The sequence below is a fragment of the Corvus kubaryi genome, unplaced genomic scaffold (genome assembly GCF_017639235.1).
Source record: "Corvus kubaryi isolate FWS band 111438036 unplaced genomic scaffold, C.kubaryi_AGA036_p1.0 68, whole genome shotgun sequence".
Classification (NCBI taxonomy): domain Eukaryota; kingdom Metazoa; phylum Chordata; class Aves; order Passeriformes; family Corvidae; genus Corvus; species Corvus kubaryi.
In genome coordinates, this window is record NW_024582056.1 from 9,726,701 (window position 1) to 9,752,509 (window position 25,809).

The following is a 25,809-nucleotide window of genomic DNA, read 5'->3' on the forward strand; positions in this document are numbered from 1 at the left end:
GTCCAGGCTCTGGATCATGAGATAACTCAGGTTGGAGAGGGCTTTGAGAGATCTCTAGTGTGGGCTGAAAGCAGAGATAACCAGAGCTCAGACCAGAATGAATACTCAAGGCTTTATTCAGCCAGGTCTTGTAAATCTCCAGAGATGGAGGCTACACAATCCCTGCAAGCAACCTGTTCTTCTGCTCCACTGTCCTCATGGCAAGATTTTCCTCACAGAACCTCCCTTTTTATCAGCTTACCCCTGCTGTCTCATCCTGCAGCCATGCACCACTGTATAGAGCCTGCTCTGTCTTCTTGGTAATATCCTTGCAGGCACTGGCAAGCTGCTGTTAGGTTTTCCCAAAGCCTTTGTTTCCTGCAGGTTGAACAAATCCAGTTCCCCAAGCCTTTCCTCACAGGATAAGTGATCTAACGCCCTAAGCATCCTGATGGCCCTCCCTGAGCTCCCACTACTGTATTGATGTTTTGGGGGCCCAGAACTGAGCACGTTACTCCAAATGTGTTCTAGTGAGCACTCAGCAGAGTGGGTTAATCTCCAGCACAAAATAACGCTAGCTTTATGGGCTGCTAGAAAAGGCTGCTGGCTTATGTTCAGCTTGCTGTTCACCAGGAATACAGGAGAGAAATCAGGTGTATTAGTTGTAAAATTTAGTCTGATCTCTTCATGAGCCTCATCATCTATAGCCTGTATTTCATAACTTACTACTCTATGTCAAGTTTCTCTCCAGTGTAGCTTCAGGTGTGTTTGCCTCTTTTTTCACAAATCCCAATCTTTAGTCTTTTTTGTCTGTATCTGTTCCTGCCTGGCCTGTGAAGCTTGTATTTTCTGCCCTTGGATCTCCTGGGATTTTCCTTTGTATAGTAGGGACAACTCATAGAAGCGATGATGATAAAGAATAGGTGGTGTTTTATGTGTTGTTTTTGGGGATATTGCTGTCTGCCAAAATTGCAGGACAATCTCACTTGGCTCTTGAAGCTTTGAGAAATCTTGTAGAGGTTAAACTGTGTTTGCTTTGCCTTAGCCATGCAGAGCAGATATCTGCAAGCAGAAATGCCTTGTCTGCAAGCACAGATGGTGTATCTCATTAGACTTCCTAACAGAGCTGAAAATTTAGATCGCCTCTTGGTCTTGTGAACCTTTAGGTATTTGAGATACTCAGACTTCTGTTTTGCACCTGAAGATTCCTGCACATCTTGCTTTACTTGTGTTCCATCATTGGAACAATACTGTCACCTCAACACCTCATTTTTTTACCACATGCACAAATGCCAAAGAGAATGTTCTTGGCAAACAAGTGGCAATTGAGAGTCCCTGTGGCAATGCCACAGTTGCTTAAAATTGTTTTCACTCTCAATATGGCAGAGCAGCTGATCTTCCCTTGAAGATAGTTATTCAAAGAGTTAAGCTACATCCCTGTTTTCCAGAGGATCAGAACTTCATGGAGTAGATACTTCTACCTGCAGAGGGTAGACAGCCTCATTGCTATGGAGGAAGTCAAGTCCTGGTTGGAACTCAGTTCAGCTATCAGTCAAGCAGGAATATTTCAAGAAAAGCAAGATGATTTTATAAGCTAAGAGGTAATATGTTCTGATTTAAGTATAGCTAGAGGTGTTCAAGTAAGTAATGTCATGTGAGTCCCACCCCATGACTCTTGCTGTACATCTCTTCAAAATCTTTATTTGCATTCATATTCCCTCAGCTGAATTGCAAGAACCAGTTGATCCTAGAAAACAACCCTTAGCTAATCAGTTTGCTGGTCTTAAGGTATCCTGGGAGAAACAGAGGTAATTTTGCTGGGGTTTTTTTGAAATTCAGATGATAATAATATAGAACATGTGAGATTATCATGAGTCTGCTGCAACTAAACAGCATCTTGGAGAGCTCATCTTGCCATGGATAAGGGATTCATTCTTACAGAGATGGACACTATCTTGGATGAAGCTCTCATAGTTGAAATTGTCTGCAGTAAATGAACTAATGCTGTCAAACTACAGCATAGGAATAATTGTCTGGCTATGCATTGGATTTTTCTTTTAATTAGATTAATAGGCCTGGGCACATAGAAAAGTAGAAAGCCTAAGGTCCAGATATCTGTATCATTGTAAAAAGGGAAATATATTTTGGTTAAAAGCTTTGTGTTTTCAATAGGAAAAAGGTTGGCCCTGTGTCTTAGAGTAGGAGAAACTGTTACTTAAAGTTTTGATATTGCCTTATTTATGAAATGTGCATTTATTACTAGCTGTGGAATTCATCTCAGCCAAAGCAAACCTTGATGTGAAGGGTATTATGTATTCCTTTTAAAGGGGATGTTGCAGGTTTCTGTGTCCAAGCTATAAACAGGATGAAGCATCTCAGGCCCACTAAAATAAAAGGCAGCTCCTAGGCTCTAATTTCATTTGTTTGCCTTTGTTTACATATTGCAGATGTAGAATTATTTTTGGGTTGTCACTTTTGCCAGTGTTTCCCTATTCTCTGCTCTCAAAACTGGATTTTTAAAGTAATTTTATTGATATTTTACTGTGGTAACTCTTGACAGAGACTTTGTTTCCTCTATTATGATTCTAGTCTCCCACAAAATGGGATTAAACAGCAAGTAGCCAACCTTTGGGCAGCTTTATTTTAGGGTAAAAAGGCTAATGAAGGAAAAAAAGCCATTTACAAGTTAAATTTCATGGGATTTGACTAAGCTGCTGCCAAGTCACAAGTTCACCAGTCTTCTGTTAAGTTTTTAATGTCTCTTAATCCACACAGTTTCTGTGAAGATGAACAGTGTTGACTGCAGAGACCCATTGTTTTCCAGTTTGTCTATGTTCTACAAATTTTACATGAATCTTCCCGTTTTTAGGAGCTCAACATTTGTCTAGCCTTCGTATCAGTGGTACAGTATGTTTTTAGTGTTGCATGTGCTGCTTAGTTCAAATATTATAGTCTCCATATAATAAATCCTGAAGTTCCCATACCCTGGAAGTTTCTCAGCCGTTAGATCATTATATTAGAATGGTTGAATTGTTTTATGCAGAAGTTGACTTCATAAATGCAGAGAAGGAGGAAGTGGAATTCTACTGCGCAATAGCACTACGTAAAAAGTATTTTGGTAGATAGTAACTTTTAAGACCATATCTATAGCAAAATGTAATATTGCTGAAATTCACTATTCTGCTGTTTTTCCTAGAGGAATGTATATGCACATGGTTGATTCTAAACCATAAAATGTAAATGTGGGTATTTTGATCACTTCATGAATTCATAGTTCTGCAATTACCTTTGGTATTTATTTCAGAATAATCACTGCATAATCTGATGTCTATGTCTCAACTTAAAAAGTTTCAAATGCTTTATATGGAACGATATTTGACACTTAAAAGGTTCAGCTAAGTTAAAATCTTTTGAAGAATAAAATATCTTATTCATAATTTTGACTTTTCAGTCCCACCCTTATAATAGCTTTTTTGCTTTCTTGAAGCACCTAATAGAAACTCTTGGAAAAATAATAAGAAAATTCCCAGTGTTTATAAGCACTTAAAAAAAGGCAGTCAGGAGGAGCCAGGGAACTACAGGCTGGTCTACCTCATCTCACATCCTGATAGAGCAGCTAATCATGGAAACTACTTTCGGGTACTAGAAGGACATGAAAGCGAAAGGAAAGTCAGCATGGATTCATCAAAGGGAAGTCATAGACTTCTGCACTGAAAATACCGACTTGATAGGCAAGGGGAGAGCCTTCAATATTGTCTACCTAGGTTTCAGAAAGGCTTTCAAAGCTGTCTGCTGTAAGGATATGAAATACGAGGATATGAAGTATGAACTGGACGAGTAGAGCGAGGTCAGCTGAAAACTGGTTGAATAGCTGGGCCCAGAGAGCCGTGATCAGTGGAAGAAGTGTAGTTAAAGGCCAGTAATTAGTAGTGTACTCCTAGGGTCAGTACTGGATCTGGTCCAGTCCTCTTCAACATCTTCATTAATGATCTGGCTGATGCAGCAGAGTTGCCCACAGCAAGTTTGCATGTGACACAAAACTGGGAGGAAGGGCTGATATGCCAGAGGATTGTGTCCAGTTCTGGGCTCCTTTGTACAAGAGGGAGTTGGAGCTACTGAAGAGAGGCAACTCAGTGAAGGGCCACAAAAATGATGAAGAAATTGGAGCACCTTTGCTGTGAAGAGAGGTTGAAAGAGCCAGGGAGAGCTTTTCAATATGTATAAATACCTGCAAGGAGGGCACAAAGAAAAGGGAGACCGGTGGTTTTCGGTGGTGCCCTGAGACAGGACCAGAGACAATGGGCACAAACTGAAATACAGGAGGTTCCCTCCAGACATCAGTCAAAAAAAAAAAAGTGTCTCCTGTGAGAGTGACTGAGCACTGCCACAGATTTCCCAAAGATGTTTTTGAGTCTGGATCCTCGGAGATAATAGAAAGTTGCCTGGACATTGTTGTGGGCGGCCTGTTCTAGATGGCCCAGCTTGAGTAGGGACTTGGACCAGAAGATCTCCAGAGGTCACTGCCAACCTCAACCCTTCTGTGGTTCTCTTATGGAGGGCTCTGTAATTACAGTTCCATAATTTGTTCTATTCATTTTTTCAGTGTTGTTTGTCTTTTAGACTGTCTAGACTAGGCTTTAGTTCCCAAATCATTGAAGGCAGTTTTGGATTATGAACTCTGTAAATAGCATGTCCAGAGAATAGGTTAGGAATGAGTGTTTCCAAGACTCTCTTAGGTTGAAGAAGTGATATAATCAGAGATTGATTTTTAAATTTCTATCTGAAGTGTAGTGGCAGACCTCTAGTAAGGGGGATCTTGGAGGAAGCACTTGTCCTTTGTGCTGCTGTCCAGGAGGAGCCACCAAAGCAACACATACTAGACACTGGATGATCCAGGAGAGCCATCTAGCCTTTTCAGAGTGTGACCTTGTACAGTCATTCCCACATCTTATAAACTATTTGATGGCACAATGTGGAACCAGGTCTTGGTTGTCTCTACAGCTGTATTGGTCCAAAGTAACCAGAGTTCTGATCAGTAGACTGCCAGTGTCAGATGAGTGCAAAAAAATGACATATACACAATGACATGCTCCATGTAAGGAAGAATGAGCCGGTGATCTTCAGGGCGAAGCAGCTGCCATGGGCATTTGAACCTCCAGAGAGACAGCCTGCCCTGAGCCCTGACCTAGAACATCACTGCAGTGATGGGAGTGTTATCAGTGGCCTGGCATCTGTTCATGGGCACTGCTAACCAAGCCTAAGATGCAGCCAGATAAACCACTAGGGAAGATACTGAAGTGCAGGTTCAGGGACAAGGTCACGTTAGGAATGGTGTTTGAGTTGGCCTCGGCTTGCATTGCCTGTTCTGTGCTTAAAAGGATTATGATCTTCTGGGCTGTCAAGTCCACGTTTTACACAATAGTGTATTTCCTTGTCATTGTAACCAAATTGTTTGTAGTAAAAAAGCATGTGTGAGATGGTGAACAACTGGTTCTTTTGGCTTATCCTGTTTTTGTGTTAATTTGTGCTCAAATTCTTTTCATATTTTCCCTGAGGATTATATCAGATATTTCTCTTCTGTCACGCTTCTGTGATAGTGGTTCTGCAGGCTCATTCACACATTCTACTGAAAATTCAGAAGTGGTTTCTCAAGTGCAGGTACCCTACTTAATACTCTTCACTCAGTTTTCAGAGGTACAGGTGGTCCTGTTTAAATCAGTCACATTTGTGAAGGCCTAAGCCCTCTGGAAAATGCAGCACAGTATATTAATGAAAAGAGCCAGAGTTCAAGTTTACAAATTGCATTTGAAATGGTTGCGTTATGTGCACAATAGCTGAGATACTGAGTTTCCTTAGGTTTTCCAAGGACATAAACACCACCAAATTACACCTTTCCATTGCTATGTTAGTATTTTGATCTGATCTAAAACCTGACCTACCTGAAGTAATTACAAGCCTTCCTGAAGTTCTAAATAGGCATTTCCATTAAAAAACTGCTACTGAAGTCACACCTGTCAGTCTGGTTTAAGTTTTTAATTAATTTGTTCCTCAAGATTACCATACCTAAAAGAAATGGTAACAGCTGATGAAAGTGCTTCATATGCCAGGAGTGACAGTGAGATAACATTTGGTGAAATAAAAATGAAACTTTCTGAGCACTGAGAGGTTTATGAGAAAGTTATGAGAGGCTGCTTGCCAGTCTGTGAGACCTAGAGAAAGACAGGAATTACTTCAGACTGGACTTCCATAACAGTGAATTGGCTTAGCTCATGTTTTCTGGAGTGTTTCCATTCAGTGTTAACACCGGTCTGTTACCTGAAGCTCTGCAAAGCGAATGCAGGCTAAAATCAGCATGACTTCTGCCCCTTCCAAGGGTGATCACAGCTCTCCCTTTGACACAATGCTAGGTAGATGCTTTCTGTCACACAATGCGGTTTGTGTCGTGCCAGCACAGACAGATACAGACAGTAGGCAATTTCCCATGCATTTTTCTTCTGTTGTGGAGACTTGTGGCTTTCCTCTTTCAAATGCTCAAGTCATAACATTTTGAGTCATAAAAAAACTGAGGATCTCCAGTGGTCTGTATGGAAACTAGGCTTCAGGAAATAGCATAGGTACCAAAATTAACCCATAGATGCCTGGTGGTTCATTACTGCTGATAGCTTATCAGTGCTTTTCACATGAGTTGCAAATCTATCTTTTGATGGTCTTTGAGAAGAATGGCAGTGCTCCTTGTCTCTGCATAGGCTATAAAACACTTCCATCATTTCTCCAGGTCACATCTATAAAACTGGGGGGGGAAGAGGGTGGGGGAGAATTGCATACATGTGATTATACTTAGCCCACCCACACAGAAAAGGGGGAGAAGAAAGACTATTTGTGCACCAGTGTTGTCTCCCTTTGCTTAACAAGGTCATGGTTGAGCCCTTTTTCTGCATGAGGCAGGAAGCCCCACAGCAACATGTTACTGATACCCTGTGGTACCTACATCAGAGCACTTCATAGCAGATCAGTGGCATCTTTGCATTGTCTTTTCATTGGCTTTCTCTAGTGTTACTATTGTCTACAAAACAAGATAGCTTGACATGGAGCATATCTCTGGATATCTCTTCTGCCCTGTTATCTGGGCCTGTCATAAGAGCTTACACTTCCACTGTTTAGGAAGTTTTCCTGATGCTTATTCAGCAGTACTGCTGGAAAAGAGGATGTTCTTTTTTCCTTCCTTTTTATCCTTCCCCTTGCTCTTTCCCTTTCCTTTCCCTCTCCTTGCAGTTTCCTCCCCTACTGTACTTCTGCCCAATATTCACAAAACTCTTGAACCTAGGAAGAACAGACCCTTCTCTTTTTACTTCCACTCACAGATCAAGTAGCACGATTGCACCATGTTTTTTCTGAACTCTGGCCTGTGCTATTACCCTCTCTAGGTTGCATCAGGAAGTGTTACTGTTCTCTGTAGCAGAGCTTCACAACAGAACTTGCTTTTCTCCCTTAAAGCTTCTGTACGCTTTACTTTCTAGTTCTTTTCATGTGTTACAGTTATGAATGAGGATTGCTGTTGTAAAATTCATGGACATTTCTTTACAACTGGAAGTAAGTAGAAGAGATCCCTCTGATAGGCAAAAATGAAATTAAACTTCAGTTTGCAGCTGGCCATTATGTAGCAGCAATAGCATTGCTGTCATCTGGGTGCTTAGGGTATGTCTCTATGGGCTTCTTCTGTATGAAGATTTTAAATAAATATGACAGGAGCCCAATACCCTTCTGTCAATTTTAATGTCATAGCAGCAAGTACTCAGAGCAAGAATACACTAGAGATCCGTCTCCTCTCTTGACAGTGCAGGTTAATAATAGAAATGCCATGTTGGTTAATACAAAGTTTTTCCATAAATATGGAGGATGAAAACTAGAAAATTATTTAGCCTTTTGGTGAATTAAGGACATTCACTTTACACCTGCTCTATTTGCTTTTTTGTGGTGATAGAATGAATGGATAGGCTTTTGACATGAAAAGAGTGTGCAAATGTGTTTGTTGGTCAAAAATTTACACATACCAGTTTATAAAATGTGATCTTAGAAAATAATGTAAAAGGAGGATTGTAAATGAATATCAGTACAAGCAGTAAATGTCTCAGACTGTGTTGTTATTTTGAGCTTTTTGAGGTCACAGCTATCTGGTTGTTACCAAAAAGCTGTAGTAATACATGTGTTTGGGGTTTTTTCAGCCCCTGTCAGAGAATAGATTTTCATTGAACCACAGCTTTTTGTGTCTGAGCAGCCTGAAATGTAGTCTGGCCTCACGACTTACTTGCACCTCACGTGGGTAGGTGCTTTGGAAGTCACTTGGAGACTGAGAAGTGACCACAGATAGACACCAATTCCCAAAATACATTATTGCTACTTCTAGCATTGTTGCATTCCACTGACCTTTGCTATTTTATGTTTTGCAGCCCTCATCTGAGTAATACCTCTGATTTTCAGTTAAATGAAAACTTGGATTTTGGGGGGGGGGGGGGGGCGCCCAGCAATTTTTTAAGATTATCTATATTGTAAGGTATCAGACCAGAATGTAGAGCCTTAATGGAATCTGAGACCTTTCTCAGATACATGCATTTCTGTCAGAGTGATTTCTACTCTGTCTCTCAAACTCTTTCATGATACATTTTTCTGATGAAAGCAGGATAGCCATCTGAATCCTTTCCTGTGTTCTTTGATTTAGCAATCCCAGGGCAGTATATCTTTTATCTTCTCCCTGAGTCTTTGATTTTAAAAAAGGAAGAATGATAAGATCCAAATTGGTGCTGTTGTTCCTCTAAAGTATTTTTAAGACTTCTCATTGCAAAAGTTTTGGGCTCTAAGATCATGTGAATTCAGGAGAGTTCAGCTGAATCAGGCAGTGCATCATCTTACACTCCAGCCTGAAGCAAAATTTGGTTGCTACAAGTTCCAAATTTCTGATGTATTTACATGTGAAGTGATTATGCTGGAAGTTAGAGGTGCTTTCTCAGGAAAGCACCAACTTCGGAAATACGTTATCCAAAGTCATCACATCATAGAAGATAAGCAGTTTGGTGATTAACTTGCCACTATTGCACAGTTAATGTGTTGCTATTAAAAACAACCCAAAACACTACTGGTTTGGAATCAAGCCCTTGGGGGCTAAAAGGCTGTTAGAGAAGGACAGGATCGTTACCTCCCTGTATCCCCTGCCAAAAAAGTACCATTAAAAAATTTCCTCTGCTTCTTTCTCCTGTAGATCTTGAGCTCCCTCTAACCACTTGCTTTTGTAATGAAAACTCAACAGGAATGTGTTTTATACTGAACTCTTAAAATAGTCAGCATTACGCAGATGTTTAGTCTGTGTCCCAGCATATTGATGAGTCTTAATGGTGGGAGGGGAAATAAGAAAATATAATGGAACCAAGAGATAAATAATGGAAAATACATTCCTGTAGTAGAAATGTCTCATATTTACAAAATGTTTCTTCCAAATGTGAAAATTTGAAGAGAATAAACTGTGAGTCACACCACATTAACAAAAGTTATGTAGTGTTTAGAAATTGGTTGTGTGTATGATAGATGGTGTAGTTATTGTGACAATTGCTATTTTCACTTTTTAATTGCTTGAAAATCTGATTGTGGTGTTGTATGTTTTCAGTAATCTTCACACTGGTGTACTGGGACTCCACTGAACTACATAAGAGTAAAAATTACCTGAATCGTGAGAAATCTCTGCATTTGCATGTTATTAGGCTTCTACAAAGCAACTCTCACTTCATTAGTAAATAAAAAGTCATTAATTAAAATGTTTCTATGTCCGGATATACACAGGATAGCAGAAACAGGTTTTTGAAGCATACAGAGGAATGGTATGGTTATTTTTGCTAATCCAACATAAGCTCATACTTAGATAGGTACACTTTTCAAAGGTGAGTAATGATTTCTTAAGTCAGCTCCCATTATTATATTGTCACTTGTTGTAACATCCAGGCAGTGGCCAGAGGTACTACCACCAGGCAGTTGCTTTGGAAAAACTGTTCTTGCTGAGGACACCCTTCAGCTAGAACTATAGAAATGTAGCTTTAGGCAGTACTCCAGCCACAACTGTCCCACCAGGTAGTGGACAAAGTGAGTCGTTTTTAGGCATCTTTTTTCTTTTCTGTTGTGCTGTGCATGGAAATGACCAGTATAAAATACTAGCGCAAACTCACAGCATAAAGTATCACCAGTAGTGCTGCTGCTTAATAAATGTAACCTCAGCTGAGACTGTGCATGTATGTTTTATTTTCATTCCTCAGAGAGGCTCATCTATTTGTCCCATAGAAACAAAGTGAAGAAGCAAAGCTACATGTGCATCACAAACAGAAAAAATGTGATCTAACTCTGCTCTGTATGGTAGAAGGTAATGCTGCCAGGTGGTCACCTGCTATCCTGCAGGTGTTATAGTACTTCTTTAAGGAAATGAACTGCTTTTGCTGTTATTAAAGCATTTAAAAGCCATTCAGACAAATAGATCTGCCACTTTCTGGTCTTCTAAGAGATTGAACTAGAAATGTAGCAGTCATTCTTGTTTGATTAACAGAAAAATCCCTATTGGTACTGACATTCAGGAGTTTGTAGTTGCTTTAAGATTTCTACATCCCATTGAAACGAATGGGTACTACTTTAGAACTATATTCAGATTTAACAGCACATTGATCTGTACCCATTTGATTTGTCATGGCTTCTATTATCGCTTTACAAAGCTAGACATTTATTTCACACAGAGTGAAAGCTTAGTGCCTAAGAACTCCTCTTGACATCCTTCAGATTGCAGTGCTTTGAATCCCATTGCTATTGATTTCATCAGCGTCATTTTCTGTGTATTTTCATGGCACCAAGTCCCTGTCCCATTGACAGTGGAAGTTTTGCAGATGTCTGTAGTAATATCTGATATTGACCTTCTAAATTAAACCCTGAAGATGAGTATGGAAGGAAGAAACAGCCTGTTCTGATAATGTTTACGTGACTGGATGTTTCTAGATGGAAAAGGATGGAAAACGGCCGCCGCTCAGCACAGGCGTAGCAATGGTAGTAGAGGAATTGAGTGGTTGCTTCCTCTGAGGTCAGTGGAGGTCAGCTTCTCTGTGGAGAAATTGCACTTCACTAAGTTCATTTAAACAAAGATGCACCTGTGTCTGAATCCCTTTGGGAGAACTTTGTTCCTTGTCTTGTGTCGCAGTAGAAACTTAGCTGGGCAAAGTGTATTAGGGACTAGGGGGTTTCTTGCTATTAAAAGTAAGCTGTTAAGTTTAAAACATTTCTTAATTCCATCTTCTGTTGCTCCTATGTGAGCTCTGAATATAAAATTGCATACTTAAAGAATATTTTCTATGTCTGGATGACATGATTTATTCCTCCACTTGCCGCTGGAGAGAAGGGAAAATTGTGTCAATAACTTTGGCAGGGTTTGAACTAAAGCAAGTTCTTGGCCAAGAAGAGTCAGCTTACACAATCTTCAGCTGGGATCTGATACTACCAGAGTATCTTCATGACCTTCCACCACATCCTTTATTGTGTTCAGAGCTTCCCTAGGAGTGGCCTATTGAAATGGTCAGAACTTCTTCATGGTCCCTTATGCTGTGGGCAGAGACGTTTGCTTTGGAGAGCTTCACATAACAGTAGGGTGCGACTGTGGAATGGAAACCATTCAGAATGCACGGTGTAAAATTGGGTTGAGAAGGCTCCTCACAACAGTTGTGTCGATGTGGAAGGTGATGTAGTATTTATCCATGTGCAGATGCCTGCATATCTGACTTCATGTCTGCAGTGGTTTTAGGGATAATAACAAATGATACTGCAACTGCTCAAAGCAGTAGAAGAGCAAAGGTGCCCATCTACTGAATGATTAATACTGTGAAACACTGGAAAGCAAGATTCAGGTTATGAACTCTTAACAGGAAAGGTTGGGAGATTCTGGGCCACGGCTGTGTGTCTCTGAGACAAACACAGCTTCACCTGGACAGAAGTGATAAGATTTTCACTTTCTCAGCTTCTACCTTCTTGTGTCTTTCTCACTACACTGACGTCCTGTATTCCTAGTACAGCATCATGCTGTTCTTCCAGTTGTACTCCATCTTTCATCTGCTGAGAGATGGAGGAGCACAACAGTGCCACAACTGGCTCCTGTGCCTCTGTAGCCAAGACACTGCAGTGCAGGCCCATGGTCATGATACTGTCAGCATGGAAGCGCGTTGCTGTCACGGGAACATGCATCCGGATGCACTTCAGCACTTGACAAACACATGGAAGACTTGATCCTCTCTCCCTTTTGCACCACAGTCTTTGGTCATTTTGCAAATGTTTGAAGTCTACCCTATTTAATTCCTTATTTTAGAGTTTTCCTTTGAGTTGTGTCACCACTTAAGCACTACTTGCTTTATGTCAGATTTCATACCTCTCTTTTTTCCACAGTTAAGTAGTTACAGATTATTAAGTGGGCTAATGCTGCAGTCTCTGTATGTGAGAAGTTGGTCACTGGTGTTCACTAAGAGCTAATGGAGATACTGCAATAACAAGGCTGAACCTTTATAAATCAACCAGAAGTTGGAGAGCTGCAGACTATTTCTAAATCCTCTGAGTCTATAGAAAAGGTGAAATACTTAAATCTTCATTTTGTGATCAGAAGGCAGCATGAAAGAGAAATTTATTCTCTGATAGCAATATCATGTGAAACAATATAGATAAGAGATGGTGGATATCTTTCCTAAATAATTTCCTTTTATGGTTAATACATGCACTAAAACCAAAGATGAATGAGAGGCTGGTGAGATTAATCAGGCCATATGCTGCAATTCATTGGTAGTGAATGTAAGAATAATGAATGTCAATCAGTTACTATTAAATGTAATGGCGAGTCATTTACCACCTCATTAACAGATCAGGACACCCGATTTGCTTGTATGTGAATAGCAAAACAAATAGTAATTAAAATTTTCTGTTAGGGCATTTTGTTCTCTTGGGGTGTGTCAGGGCACAGCCTAATACTCGTGGACAAGAAAGTTGTATCCCCAAAGTACTGTCTGTAGGTATGTGGATGAATTGTGTGTGTGTGTGTACGTACTGCGTTTCGTCAAGATTTGTCATCAAGGGGAAGTACTGCTTTTTGCTTGTTTTAGTATTTGCTGCAGCACCTGGATGTTTCTGAGATTGTTCCCTAGTTCATGTACAGGAGACTCTGAGGTTCAACAGTGCCATCCTGTGGATGATCTTAAAGATCAGAAAGCTCTGGCAGATAAATAAATTGACCTCAACAGGATAAATCATCATAGAGTATCAGATACTGTATGTCCCCATGCAATCAGCTAAAACATTTCCCTCTGGTAGTCAGTCAGACTAATTATTACTTTTCTGTCCAGAAAATTAATAACTTAAACGTATTATAACCAACGGGAAATTTTTTCAAGGAAGCTGATGAGCAGGGTATTTGTTAGTTTTGTTCTGTTGCTGAGAAGTGTGTCTTTGATCATCTCAGTGTGGTTTTAATGATCTTGGAATTTATTTTTGCAGACAATGCCAAAATCAAAAGGCAACTATGTAAATTCAAATAAGCACCCCTATAAAGACATACCTGGACTTCTTTAGAGAAGCATTAGATGGAAACTAAGACTAGTTAACTTTTATGTTTCATAACCAGAAAATACAAGTTTTCAAACAACCTTGAAGATTAAGCTGGATGATTTGAACAACTGCACACAATACCTTTAATTGCAGAAATAGAAGGGCAGGATTAAAGTATGAAGTTTTGTCGACTGAAAAAATATTCTGCTCAGAATACTTGGGGAGCTTTCTGTTCATGGAGTGAATACCATGTGGGTAAAAACCCACCAAACTTTCTCTCATTAGGGAGCAGTTGGGGGATCAATGAGTAACTGCAGATCATATTATTTCATCTCTGGTTTTCATTTTGCTTGCCTAAGCAAATTGTAAGGAAAGTGAATGCTGTTTATTTGGAAATGAGCAGGGAAATAAAGGGCAAGCTGGTCAGTGGAAAGTTCTGCTCACTTTTCTTTCTCACTTTTCAAACCCTGCTGTTTTGGGGTGCTGGAGGGACAAGGGTTGTGCTGTCTGTGTGCTGCCTTTGCCTGCAGGGTCAGGGAGCTTGGTGTAACTCCAGATTCTGTGGAGCTACACAATCTCTTTGGCTTGCAGGAATTCTCATTTGCTTTCTCCATGTCTGTCACAGAAATTTCTCCTTTGCTTTCCACAGCTAAAGGCCAGCTATGAGTCACAGTACAAGCCACTGGATGATTTGATTACAACAAGGAAACACCCAGTCACAGACTCTAGTGTTATTCTTGGATAGTTAGAAATGATGACATAATTTGTGGTTCCAAAGTCTTCAAAAGCACGTATTTATAGATTCCATATATCTGTTTGCCAGGTGCACCTAAAGGAGCAAAAGGTAATCAGCAGTGATAAAACATACCGTTAATTCCCATGAGTATGAAAAGATAAATATGAATCATTCCCATTCTTTAATCATAAGTATGAATCATTCCAACTAGAAGATTAGTTTAACACGGGTTTAATGATTTAACTTTCATCTAACATCGACAAAAAAATCTCCTAGTCTAACAAAAGCCTTCCATCTATGTAGTTTTGTCCTTTTTAAAGTAGGCTAACCTGTTTCGAGTGTTGTCACAGTGGAAATTTTGAGATTGAGGCCTTATTTTCAGGAGGTTCTACATTTAATTCTATTGTAAAGGTATCTGCTATTAATAATTTTAAATGTAGTCTTCTGCATTTGTCACTTTCTACTTATACTGTAAAGAAGGTAAATGAGAGCAATATTACCTACTCCTTTGTATACTGTATGCTAATAGTTTTTAGTTCTCTCCTTATGTAGGTTCTCTCTGCTCTCTCAGCTATTTTTTCCATCTTTATTTTTGCTCTAACTCTTCACTTCCAGTGTTCCTGGCCTGAATACCATATTTTAATTGAGGTAACAGGTTTTTTATTTTTAAATTAAACAAATACTATTTTTACTATTGCTTTTTGTTGTTCTTTCTTGGCATGTTATTTTGGTTTTTTTGATCATCAGTGTACGTGGAGTACTCACCTTCTGCACTGTCAGGCTACAGTGAGACTTTAGGAGCTTTTATGTTCATGTGGACAGGAACGATGCTTATGTGTGGGGATGTTTCCTGGTTTGTCAACTCCGAATGGAGTCCTTTGGTTTGGACTGCACTGTGAGCAGTGCTCATAGTCCTTCCTCCAGATTGGATCTCCAATTCAAACTGCTGCTGGAAGCCAGCATTAGATCCAATCCATCCCGTCAGGTAAAGGTTGCAGTGGGCAATTTGGGTGCTGCAAACAGCAGAGTGGCTGCAGGTGTTCATCCCCCCCACAGCGGTGGGAATGTGCTCTGCTTTGTTCTGCATTTGGGACCACTCTGAAACAGCTGTGAATTTGTGTAATCTCTATGCGTAGACATGCACAGCCTCTGCACGTGTGTGTGCACATTCACTGCATTTATAGATAGAGATACAGTTAACTGTAAATTTCCCTGTTAAATTAGAAAACTGATTTATTCTGTTTCTTTATTTTAATGGAGTTGGATAAATACTCATCTGCCCTATGCGTGTTCTGTAGCCTCTAGGAGATTTCACAGTAACTTCTGTGTCACTGTGTTTGTCTTTACAGCATGTCTGTCATACTTCAGTTCAACCAATTCCTCTAAGGTGAAGACATAAGATTTTAGTATTATTAATGCTTCATTTCTTCTAGTTAATGATTTTTTCAAGTATTTAATCTTCTTTGTGATTTACCTTCCATGTCAGATAAAGATCTTATTTAAGCTAAGTATTATGAAATAATAGAAACCTTTATTCTATTTGAATACAGTCAGGATAAATGAATCCTGATGTTAAACAGGTGCAGCATCACACATGTAAAATCAGGGTAAGTTCTCTGAATGCTTGGATCTTAACAGATGTGTTCTTTTTCTCCATATGTTATAACAAAATAAGGATTTGCTCTGAAAGTATTGACACAAACACTAACTAGTCTTGGCAAACACAAAACTCTGTTCCTTACACGGTATCAGCTGTGGCTATTAATTAACTTTAAATAAACATGTGCATTAAATAGCTGTAAAGCACATATATGTATAAACTAAACCAGTTTTTGTCAGAAAATAATTTTTTTTTGCTTTCTTGTTTACTGATGCCTAGACAAATGCTGCATCTTCAAAACAACATCTGTCAAACCAATTTTCATCAGATTAAGTATATCCTCAGAGCAACCATCACAGCTTACAAAATACTGGAAATGTAGGTTGTGCTTTGCATAAAACACCAATAGAATTTAAAGCACTTGAAAGTGTTTTACAAATGTAGCAATGATAGCTTGGGCCTGTTCTCCATTTTTGTTTCTATTTTCAGGAGGTTCTTGGGAAAGATAATGAGGAATGTTGCAACACTGCAATCCCAGTAGATGCCTCAGACTGCAATTTCAGAGTTATGGTCCTGGCAGCTAATCTGGGTCCACAAAAGCCCATGGTTTGGAAGTCTGGCAGTAGAGATTGAATTTATTATGACAAAGTTCATCTGTGGAAAGATTTCTCTCATTAGGAATGAAATTAAAGCATGAATCAGTGACTGATTATCCAGGCCTTTCTGTGATCTGTTGAATTCTTCATTAGTATAGATGTGTGATTATATATGCTCTGGCCTGGTTCTGGTTCTATAGATCATCAAAGATAATGAACAAGATTAATTTTTTAAAGATTTTTTTCTGAAGCAATGTAATTTGGTAAAAATGTAAGGAAAACCAGTGGCTTTGACATGAACATAAATGCTGACACACTCAATCATTCGCATCTCTGGCCAGCTTTCTGTCTTTTTCCCTGCTACAGGATAATGCATAGAAATGAACTTCTTATTAGGCTGGTGTGTCTTCCATAGGAGTGAAGTATTTTGTCTGTGTAATGAGTTAAGTAGAGAGCTGAAGCCTCATTACTGTGTGCACTCGCAGCTGGTCATGGAGACCCAGGGCAGCCAGAAACAAGTGCCAGGGTTTCTGTAAGATCTTTGTGGATGGAGGGCAGAGGCGCTTAAGCTGGAAGCTAGGTCAGTCTTACCATTAGTTCTTCTGTTTAAAAGCTGGAAATCTAGCATAAAGCAGGAAGAGTCCAGTCAAAAATCCATGGAGAGGACAAACAAGGGGGAAAGTTGAGAGAACTGTTCCAGCCGCATCTGGGAGTAGATACATTTTTGCAGCTCTGACTTCCTGTTAGATTGTTCCCTATGTGTCAGCACTATCCTAGAATGCTCCACATGAACCCTAGGTGAGGTGTTTCGGTGCCTTACCACACACCTGTGGGAGAGCCCTAATCTGTGTTTGCAAGACAGCGTAACTAAAGACAGTCGCAGAACCCAATGCATAAACAAGGCTGAACATGTTACATCATGATAGAGTTCAAGATAAGTGCTTTGTGTCTAAAGAATATAGTTTTTATGAGGAAAATGGTACTGCTGACTTTCATCTTCTTCATAAAGATGTGCTAGCTGCTTCTGCAGTTACCTTAAGCATAAACCTCAGGCTGGATTTTAGCTTACCTGAAAATGACAATGATCTTTACAGGATCTTCAACCTAATTCCTGAGACAAAAGAACATACAATTAACTTAAAGTAAGTACAGAAATCTCCCAAAAATTCTAACTCTATCCAGCTCTATCATGTACTTGGGAAACTTAACACTTGCAGGTTTGGTTCCTTTGAATATTAATAGCATGACATTTCAACAGGAGACCTGGGTTTCTGCGAACATTTTTGCAATTTGCAGGGGTAAAAGCTGTGTTTGAAATGACCATTATGCAAGAGATTCCTTCTGGTTGTCATTTTTGGCTGAAGCCATGGAGCATTGCACTTGTTTTTAAAGCAAGAATTACGAATCACACAGCAGGTAATACATACAGTATGGTAGTCAGTGAACAGGTCGTGGCACATTGAGCAAATACAGGCTCTGTTGGGGAAATGTTGATTTGAATTTCATGCATCATTCAAGCATAATGAACATTGAAAGGTCATGTTAAGAACATAAAAAAAAAATCATCTGATTTAACTTTTTCACTATCCAGTATTGTTAATGACACAATGTCAAGTAACAACCAGTTTCTCTGAGTGTGACTAAAGCCAGATTCCATGTATAGTTCAAGAATAAATTGCCAAACCTTTTTTTGTTCCATTTACTGTTCATTTCCTTTATAATGTCATGGTGTTAGTTTGTGAATCGTACCTTGAGCCACTGCAGTATATCTGTATTTTCTCAGTCAGAGTTACTTCTTTGAGATTGTTACTCAGCATCCAGTAAGTCTCATGCAGACTGTAACATACTAATTGGCTCGGTACAATTAGAATGAAAAGGAAGTGTTTTGCTATTGATCTCTGCTTGTTATTAGTTTGTACTGACAGAAAATTAGGTTGAAAAAGTCTAATACAGCTATCAAAACATTATTTCTTATTGCAGGAAGTATCACTGTTGCTCTTCCATGGAAGTATTTTAGAGCAGAACTCTTCCTTTCTCCTTCTTTTCTAGTCTTGTCTTTCTCTTTATGACTTTTTAAAAATTTCTAGGAGGGATGCTGAGCCTTGTTAAATAACCAGGCTGTTCAGAGACTGAGTAGCAATACTGTGACTTAAACAGGGCCCAGACAATATTTATGAGTTCATTATATCAAGTTTAATACTGGGCTGCTTGTTGTCTTCACACAACATCATGTTAATAAATTTTTACAAGCTGTGTAGTTGTAAAATGCATCATAGTAATCACTGTCATTCCTCTAATAAGTCATTTGATTTGTGTTTGCTTTGTGTTGTTCCAACCTCGTGAGCCATAACATTTCAGGGTAGAACCCTTCTTGTGGTCCAGGTAATGAACCACCTGCTCTGACTCCTCAGTTACAGATGTTCTCAGAGGGGGGGACACCTTCCCCTCCCCACTCTGCTTCCTTTGCAGTGCCTCAGGTTACATGGTTTTCTTACAGGAGAATTACCTCTATTGTGGCGACTCTCTGGAGCTCCAGGTCTCAACCCTTCTGCAGATTCCATGCAGTTGTGTGGTTTTCCTTGCCACAGAGCCACTGGGGTTGCTGAGTGTCTGTAATTCAGATGCTGGCAATGCCAGCAGGGCAAGCAGTTGGATGTGGCTGTACTGTGGCCTCCAGGCAGAGGTGGTCAGTTCAGGAGATCAGTGACTCAGGGAGACCGATGGCTTGTGTTGACCAAGCTTCAGAGGACTCCGGCTGTGAAGAGTCCCTTCCTGTTGGTGTGGATGGAGGTTCTGCAGATGAAAAACCAGGAAACGCTTTGCTTCATGTTTTTTAATACTCGCTTTATTACAGACATGTTTCTCTTTCTTGTAGGAGAGTAGACTACCTGCTTGAAAATCTGTGATTTAAAGTACTGAGTGTTGCTTTTTCTGAGACTCAGAATCCTAATTCATTTGACTGACAAATGTAAACTTGAAATTTATTTTACTCTCTAACACAGCAGTGACTTTAGTCCAGCTACAGTTTTCATTGCGCGGTACAAATACACTAAGCCTACTGTTTAGTTTACTACATAAACTACTGCTGGCAGCTTATGTGTAAAATTTGAGGATTAAGAAACTAATGCAAACAAAGACTCTAAGCTTTAAGTAAGAAGCAGTATTGTTGGACTAGCCTCTTACTGCTGTCACAATCAATGTGAAGTAATAGCAGCCAAAACCTACTGGTCTGGGTTTGGCTGCAGTAAGTTCTACTAAGCAATAGTCATTTGAAGAGGAAATTTGTCTTCTCTATTTGAAACATTAATCAGTTGCCAAAAATGCCACTTTTTTTTTGCATTGTATGTGTGATGTCTTTTTCATTTTTACCTTCTAAATAACTGGTACAAATAATCCCTCTTATTTTTTTCAGCCCACCTAAACCAGCGGTGTTCATCTCCGGTGTCATTGCTAGGGTAAGATTATCAGTAAATTTCTCTCAGTCATAGCAAAATTACTGTAAGCTTTTCAGAATTACCGCCAATCAGAGCAAAATTAATCATTTTCATACCCCTTTCTCTTTTGTGAGAAAAGGCTTTATGTTTTCTGTATTCATGTAAGGTCTTTTGAACATTCTTTCTGGGTTTGTGTGGAATTGAAATTATTCATTGAAATTATTTCCACAATTTTCCTTTGAATTTTATCACTTTAAGTTTATTGGATCATCTTTTTGTATCTAAGCTAGATATTACTGCATTCATTTCCTTTGGAAGCGGCTGCATATTAAACGGCTGCTGTAGCTTGATCTGTGATGAAGAGCAACACTTCTGCCTGTAAGGATACGTGCTTGAAGATAGTGTGTTTTAGCTGCCATATGTGCCTTGAGGTACTTGGGATTCAGGGTGTTATTCCCTGGATTTTAAGACCAGGCAGGACCTGTAAATCCTTAGTATTAACTAGCCATTAATCATATGATCAGTAATTTATGCCTTGTGCATTGTGTGACAGGGTTTTTATCATGGCTTTATGTGATGGTTACCTTACATCCCTGGGGTTTGTAATGTGGTTTACTGTAAGATGCTGTGGTTGTGTCAGATCCCATCGGTGGAAAGAGTGAGCTGATGCCATTTTCCTTGGCCCATAAGGAATGGCTAATTGGCAGCGTCAGGGGAGATAAGGTAGAAAATGTTGAGTCTGAGGAGAGGAGATCTTTGAAACTTGGAAGCAACTTGGACTAGAGAAAAAAAAAAGCAAAATCTAACAAGTTAATGTAGTGATTGAAACAAAACCAAAACAAAACTGTGAAAGATTGCTGTCCTGTGAGCCAATGGAGTGCTGGGGGCTTCTGGCTTATGGTATGTTTGTCCCACTTTCTGAAGAGGGAAGTTGTGGTGCTGTTGTCCCCCTGTCACTGAGCACAGATAGTATTTGCTTCCTGTTGCTTTTTGAAAGCCTCATGGGACTGACCCTAGAAATGGCAGTGGTAAATAAGTGACATATGGGTTACACCTGAACTGAGACTGCCCAACAACAGCACCTGAGAGCTAACACCAGCAGACCTGGTTAAAAGAGCATGTTAAACTTGAAAGCCAGCCACCCCTAAGATTTGAGTTCTAAGTAGTTTTAGATCCTGCTTTCTTCCTAAAGAACTGGTATTGTTTAGCCTGGAAACGAGAAGGCTTTGGGGTGACTTAACTGCAGCCCTCCATTGCCTGAAGGGAGCCTGCAAGAAAGATGGAGAGAGTCTAATTACAAATGCATGGAATGACAGGACAAGGAGGAGTGGAGTCAGACTGAAACAGTAGGTTTAGATCAGATGTTAAGAAAAATTCTTTACTCTGGGGGTGGCGAGGCACTGGAACAGGTTGTCCAGAGAAGTTGTGGATGCCCCATCCCTGGAATTGTTCACAGCCAAGTTGGATGGAGTCCTGAGCAGCCTGAGGTAGTGGAAGACATCCCTGCCTGTAGCACTGTGGTTGAAACTGGATGATCTTTAAGGTCCCTTCCAACCCGGGCCATTCTATGATTCTGGTTCCTACAAAAGGCTTTTTGTGCTGCCTTAACTTACTTTTAAAATAGTCTGTTCTTTCTAGTGGCTGTGTGAAAACCAAACACCTCTGAAGATAGGAATATTTGGGGTTTTTTTCCCTAGGTTCACATTAAGATAATGTATTATTGGATAGTGTGTGTAACTGGAAGGAAGTGAAGCTTGCATAGGAAAAATTTTGAAGTTGGCTAGAAGAACAGAAAGATAGAATGTGTACAGGGGGACTCCAGAGTAACATGCAACACTGTTTTCCATCTGATTTTCACAGTTTTTAGAACTTAGATCAATTTGAACTTGAAAGTACACTTTTAAGATTCCTAAACATTTCCTGCTGTGTTCTTCGAACAGGGTGATAAGGACTTCCCTCCAGCTGCAGCTCAGGTGGCTCATCAGAAACCACATCCTTCTGTGGAAAAGCTTCCTCACCCACAGCACGTCAAACAGCACATCCACCAGCCTCGCAAATGAGCTCCCCGTCAGGATCTCTGCCAAACTGCTCTCAGTGACTAAGTTTTCAAGAGAAGACAAAAACCCTTTAGTATTCACACTGTCAAATCAGTAAAATTGGCCTCTAAAATAATACGCTGTTTCTTTTACTTTAATTCTCAAGGGTTAAGAAGAATGAAGACATTTTTCAGTTGTTATCCCAGATGGAAAATTCTGTATTGAGTATTTGCTGATCAGGGGTGCTTTTTTATAAGATTTTCTTATTGCCAAGATAAAAACTTCAGTACGAATAATAGGATTAATGAGCTTAAAATGTGTACTTTTAGTTATGGACTCACAATAGCAGATAGTTAATGTAGTTATTATGCTAAGCCAGTAAAGAAGAACAGCCCTTTTGTACTGGTATGTTTACTGTCTGGAGGGAGTTCGTTGTGTGTGTTGAGACAGAAGTCAGTGGTTGTCTTGATTACGTAGAACCATTGCAGCCTTCAGTATCCTATGGTGTTACACCCTAGTGCCCTCTGGATTCAGCCAGGGAGATGATAAAAGGGCCCTCATACATTCTCAAGTGGGCAGAGATCCCGCTGAATCTTCTTTACACCCCTTTGCACTCGCACAGTCTTGCTGAGATTTTTCCCTCTGGTGGTCTATGGGTATGGAGAGGAGAGAGAAATCAAAATTACAAGAACACTGCTGCTGTAGACAACTCATTTGTGATCTCATGAGTCTCACTGGGGAGACATTTCTGAGGAGATGATTTCCCATTCCAACAACAAGCTGAAGGAATTCATGACCCTCCATACTGCATTTAAAGTAAGTTGGTGAAAAATCTGTTTACCTTTTTTAATTTTGAATTTGAGATGACCATTTGAAATTAAGAGATACTGTTAGTAAATATGTTTATGATCCAACCTCTTTTGCACATCATGTTTTTTCCTAGTCTTCTTATTCTGAAGGACAGTAGTGATACAAGGGAGTAAAAAGTGTTTTCAAATAGAGCAATTGTTTTAGTTTTAACCACATAATTAAATTGATTTCTCAGTTCAAAATTACTTAGCTCTTTCATTTTCCTTCTATAACTCATCTCTGTAAAAACCAGGAAAAAAATTTTATGCATTCTACCTACATTTTTAAAGTGTCCTTCTATTTTTAACTGACTAAAAATACGATACAGCTTTTAGTACTCTCCAGGTTTATAAAGTTCCTAATGGTGTCAAAAAAGTGGGAGCTAATGCTGCAACCATTCACCTGGAAAATCAGTGAAATTTTGGGGTCACTTGGGGCTTTACCAGTTAATTTATGGTTAAAAAACAGTGAGGAAAGTTTAAAAAATATTTTTTTTTTTAAATTCTTCAGATTAAATAATTGTTTCCTGAGTAGCTGTTTTAAAACAACAGCAACGAAATAATGGGAAGTATGGCCCGTTTCACAAGTGGAATAACTCACTTCATGTGGGTGCGAGGGACCTGACATTTCCATCTCTTCACAGGCTTGAAATGGAAATGATGTTTTGAAAATTATATGCTTGGATATATTTATTCTAAACCCAAGGAAGGATGTACAATCTATATATGCAGCCCTTATTTTCAATTTGATTAGATAACCATACTTGCCTTAAGGAACGAATGTTGTTTGTAAGAATTATTCTGTATTAGAATATGCGTAACTTTTCAAATACGTTTTCTGTTTCTGATGTCAGTGCAGCAGAGGCCTTGTTTGTAGCTGCTTATGAGTGTAAAAGTGATTCACACCTGAGCGACTCATTTATAAGGGTAGCATTGTTGAGCCTCTTGGAATCTCTGCAGGAGATGCTTTGCTGGCAGGAATGTTTGCGGACTTGGGACAGGGAGCGGTTGATGGTGCAGCCCGGAGCTGCCTGTGTGCTGCGTCAGCTATGGAGCGGATCATTGCAGGCACTTCTGGTACCTGCTGGCCTGAGAGGGAGCTGGGTGGGATTCAGCTCCGCCTTGTGCTGTGCCTACATCTGAGACACTGTCTAGACCCCAGTGTAGTCAGTGGTGGTGCAGTCAGGACAGTAAGTAGAGTTTACGTACAGCATCATTGACCAAAGGGAAGTGTCTTTCAGGATGAGCTGGATCACTCTTGGCTCCATTGACTGCAGTGGAAAACTAAACCTCAGTGTAGAGGCGCATTGTGAGGTGGGGCTGGGTACCTCTGCTCCATGTCTTGTAACAAACAGCTGGTAGAAATGCTTTGGAAAGCCACACCACATCTCCATTCTGACAGTAAAAGTTAGGAGCACGGATGCTTTCGAATTACAAACTACTGCTCCTGGTTGTTAATGCAATATATACAGCATATATAAACAATACCTGATTTTTGTCTCTGATTACTTAGATAGATATGTGAGTTTGTACAATGGAGTATGGCTCTTAAGATAGCTTTAGTGGCTTTTTAGAGTGCAGGAATTTGTATATGCTTAGAAAATGTCTCTGTATGAAAGCGTATTATATATTGTTGGGAGGTATCCATGTTTATACATAGATGTCCTTACCAAAGCATTACCTTGTCCAAAATAATCAAAACTGGTGAACTGGATTTCTTACTAATGGTTACTGATACTTTAAAAATCTGTTGCAATAGCATATAAGCACAGGAGATGTTCAGATGTTACCTTGAAATAACTGCAAAATAAATTTTCTGTAGTTGTCAATGTGGCAATAATGCAACAATAAAGCATGAAGTTGTATATTGGTCTCCTTTTTCCTGTAAGTGCAATGTAAATCAGCAGGGTGCAGCTTTGTGGGATTTATGGGATTTTATTACAGGCTGCTGCATGACTAATCAACATTTTATAGATAGTGAAATTTATTATGAAGTTTTATGACATGGTGGATGAGCTGTTTTGAATAGTCCAGTCTAAAGTAAAATAAAAAGTAGATGGTACCAGCTAGAATGGGAGTTGCTGTTTTCTGCTATGAAATTGGAGATGCTCGCTCAGCTCCTGCAAAGCTGGAGAATCTAATCCTGGTACTAAATGAGGATGGTAAAGGAAATTAAATGTAACATTCTCAATTGCTTTGTGAGTTCTAGTCTTTCAGAAGAAGCAAGTATTGTAATCAGAAGAGGTGGCAAGCTTCTCATGAAGTTGCAGTTAACATTATAATGCATGCCATAACGTGATTTGCTGAAGAATATGGAGAAATTGCCACAGTGTTTCTGGGACCTTTCTGACACTTTGGGCGTCCCATGTTTAGTGTATGTGTGGTGTGTGTATAATACAGCAAATGTATGTGATACAGTGTAGAGATGATAGCTACTGCCCTGGGTCTACTGCAATGTTACATCCTTAGACTCTGTACTCAGATAATCACTGATTTGTTTAGGTTGGAAAAGACCATTAAAGTCGTGGAGTCCAAGCATTAACCCAGCACTGCCAAGTCCACCACTAAACCATGTCCCTGAGAGCCACATCCATAGATCTTTTAAATACCTCCAGGAGTGCTGACTGAACCACTTCCCTGGGCAGCCTGTTCTAAAGCTTGACAACCATTTTGGTGAAGAAAGTTTTTCTCACGCGCAATCTAAACCTCCCTGGGCACAACTTGAAACCATTTCCTCTTACGCTGTCATTTGTTACTTAGGAGAAGAGACCAATCCACCTTGTTACAATCTCCTTACAAGTAGTTGTAAAGAGCAATAAGGTCTCCCCTCAGCCTCCTTTTGATGCTAAATGATTCAAAAGATACCTTTTTAATTAAAATTTTGGGAAAATACATGTTCAAGATGTCTGGCATGCTGTTGATTGAGTTTTCCAATTTTACTCCAAATTCCATGGCCTTGTCATCAGCAGAATTGCAAATGTTAT

General features: G+C 39.6%; 1 protein-coding gene across 1 annotated transcript in view; it reads left to right on the forward strand.

Moving 5' to 3' along the window:
• LOC121674430 (death associated protein) overlaps positions 1-24,690 on the forward strand; it is a 54,821-nt gene extending 30,131 nt beyond the window's left edge. The window contains exons 3-4 of the mRNA XM_042048777.1: positions 19,920-19,962; positions 21,882-24,690. Of these exons, the coding sequence (XP_041904711.1) occupies positions 19,920-19,962; positions 21,882-22,001 (163 nt within the window). The 3' untranslated portion in view covers positions 22,002-24,690. The remainder of the gene's footprint in view (positions 1-19,919; positions 19,963-21,881) is intronic.
• The last annotated feature ends 1,119 nt before the right edge of the window (positions 24,691-25,809 follow it).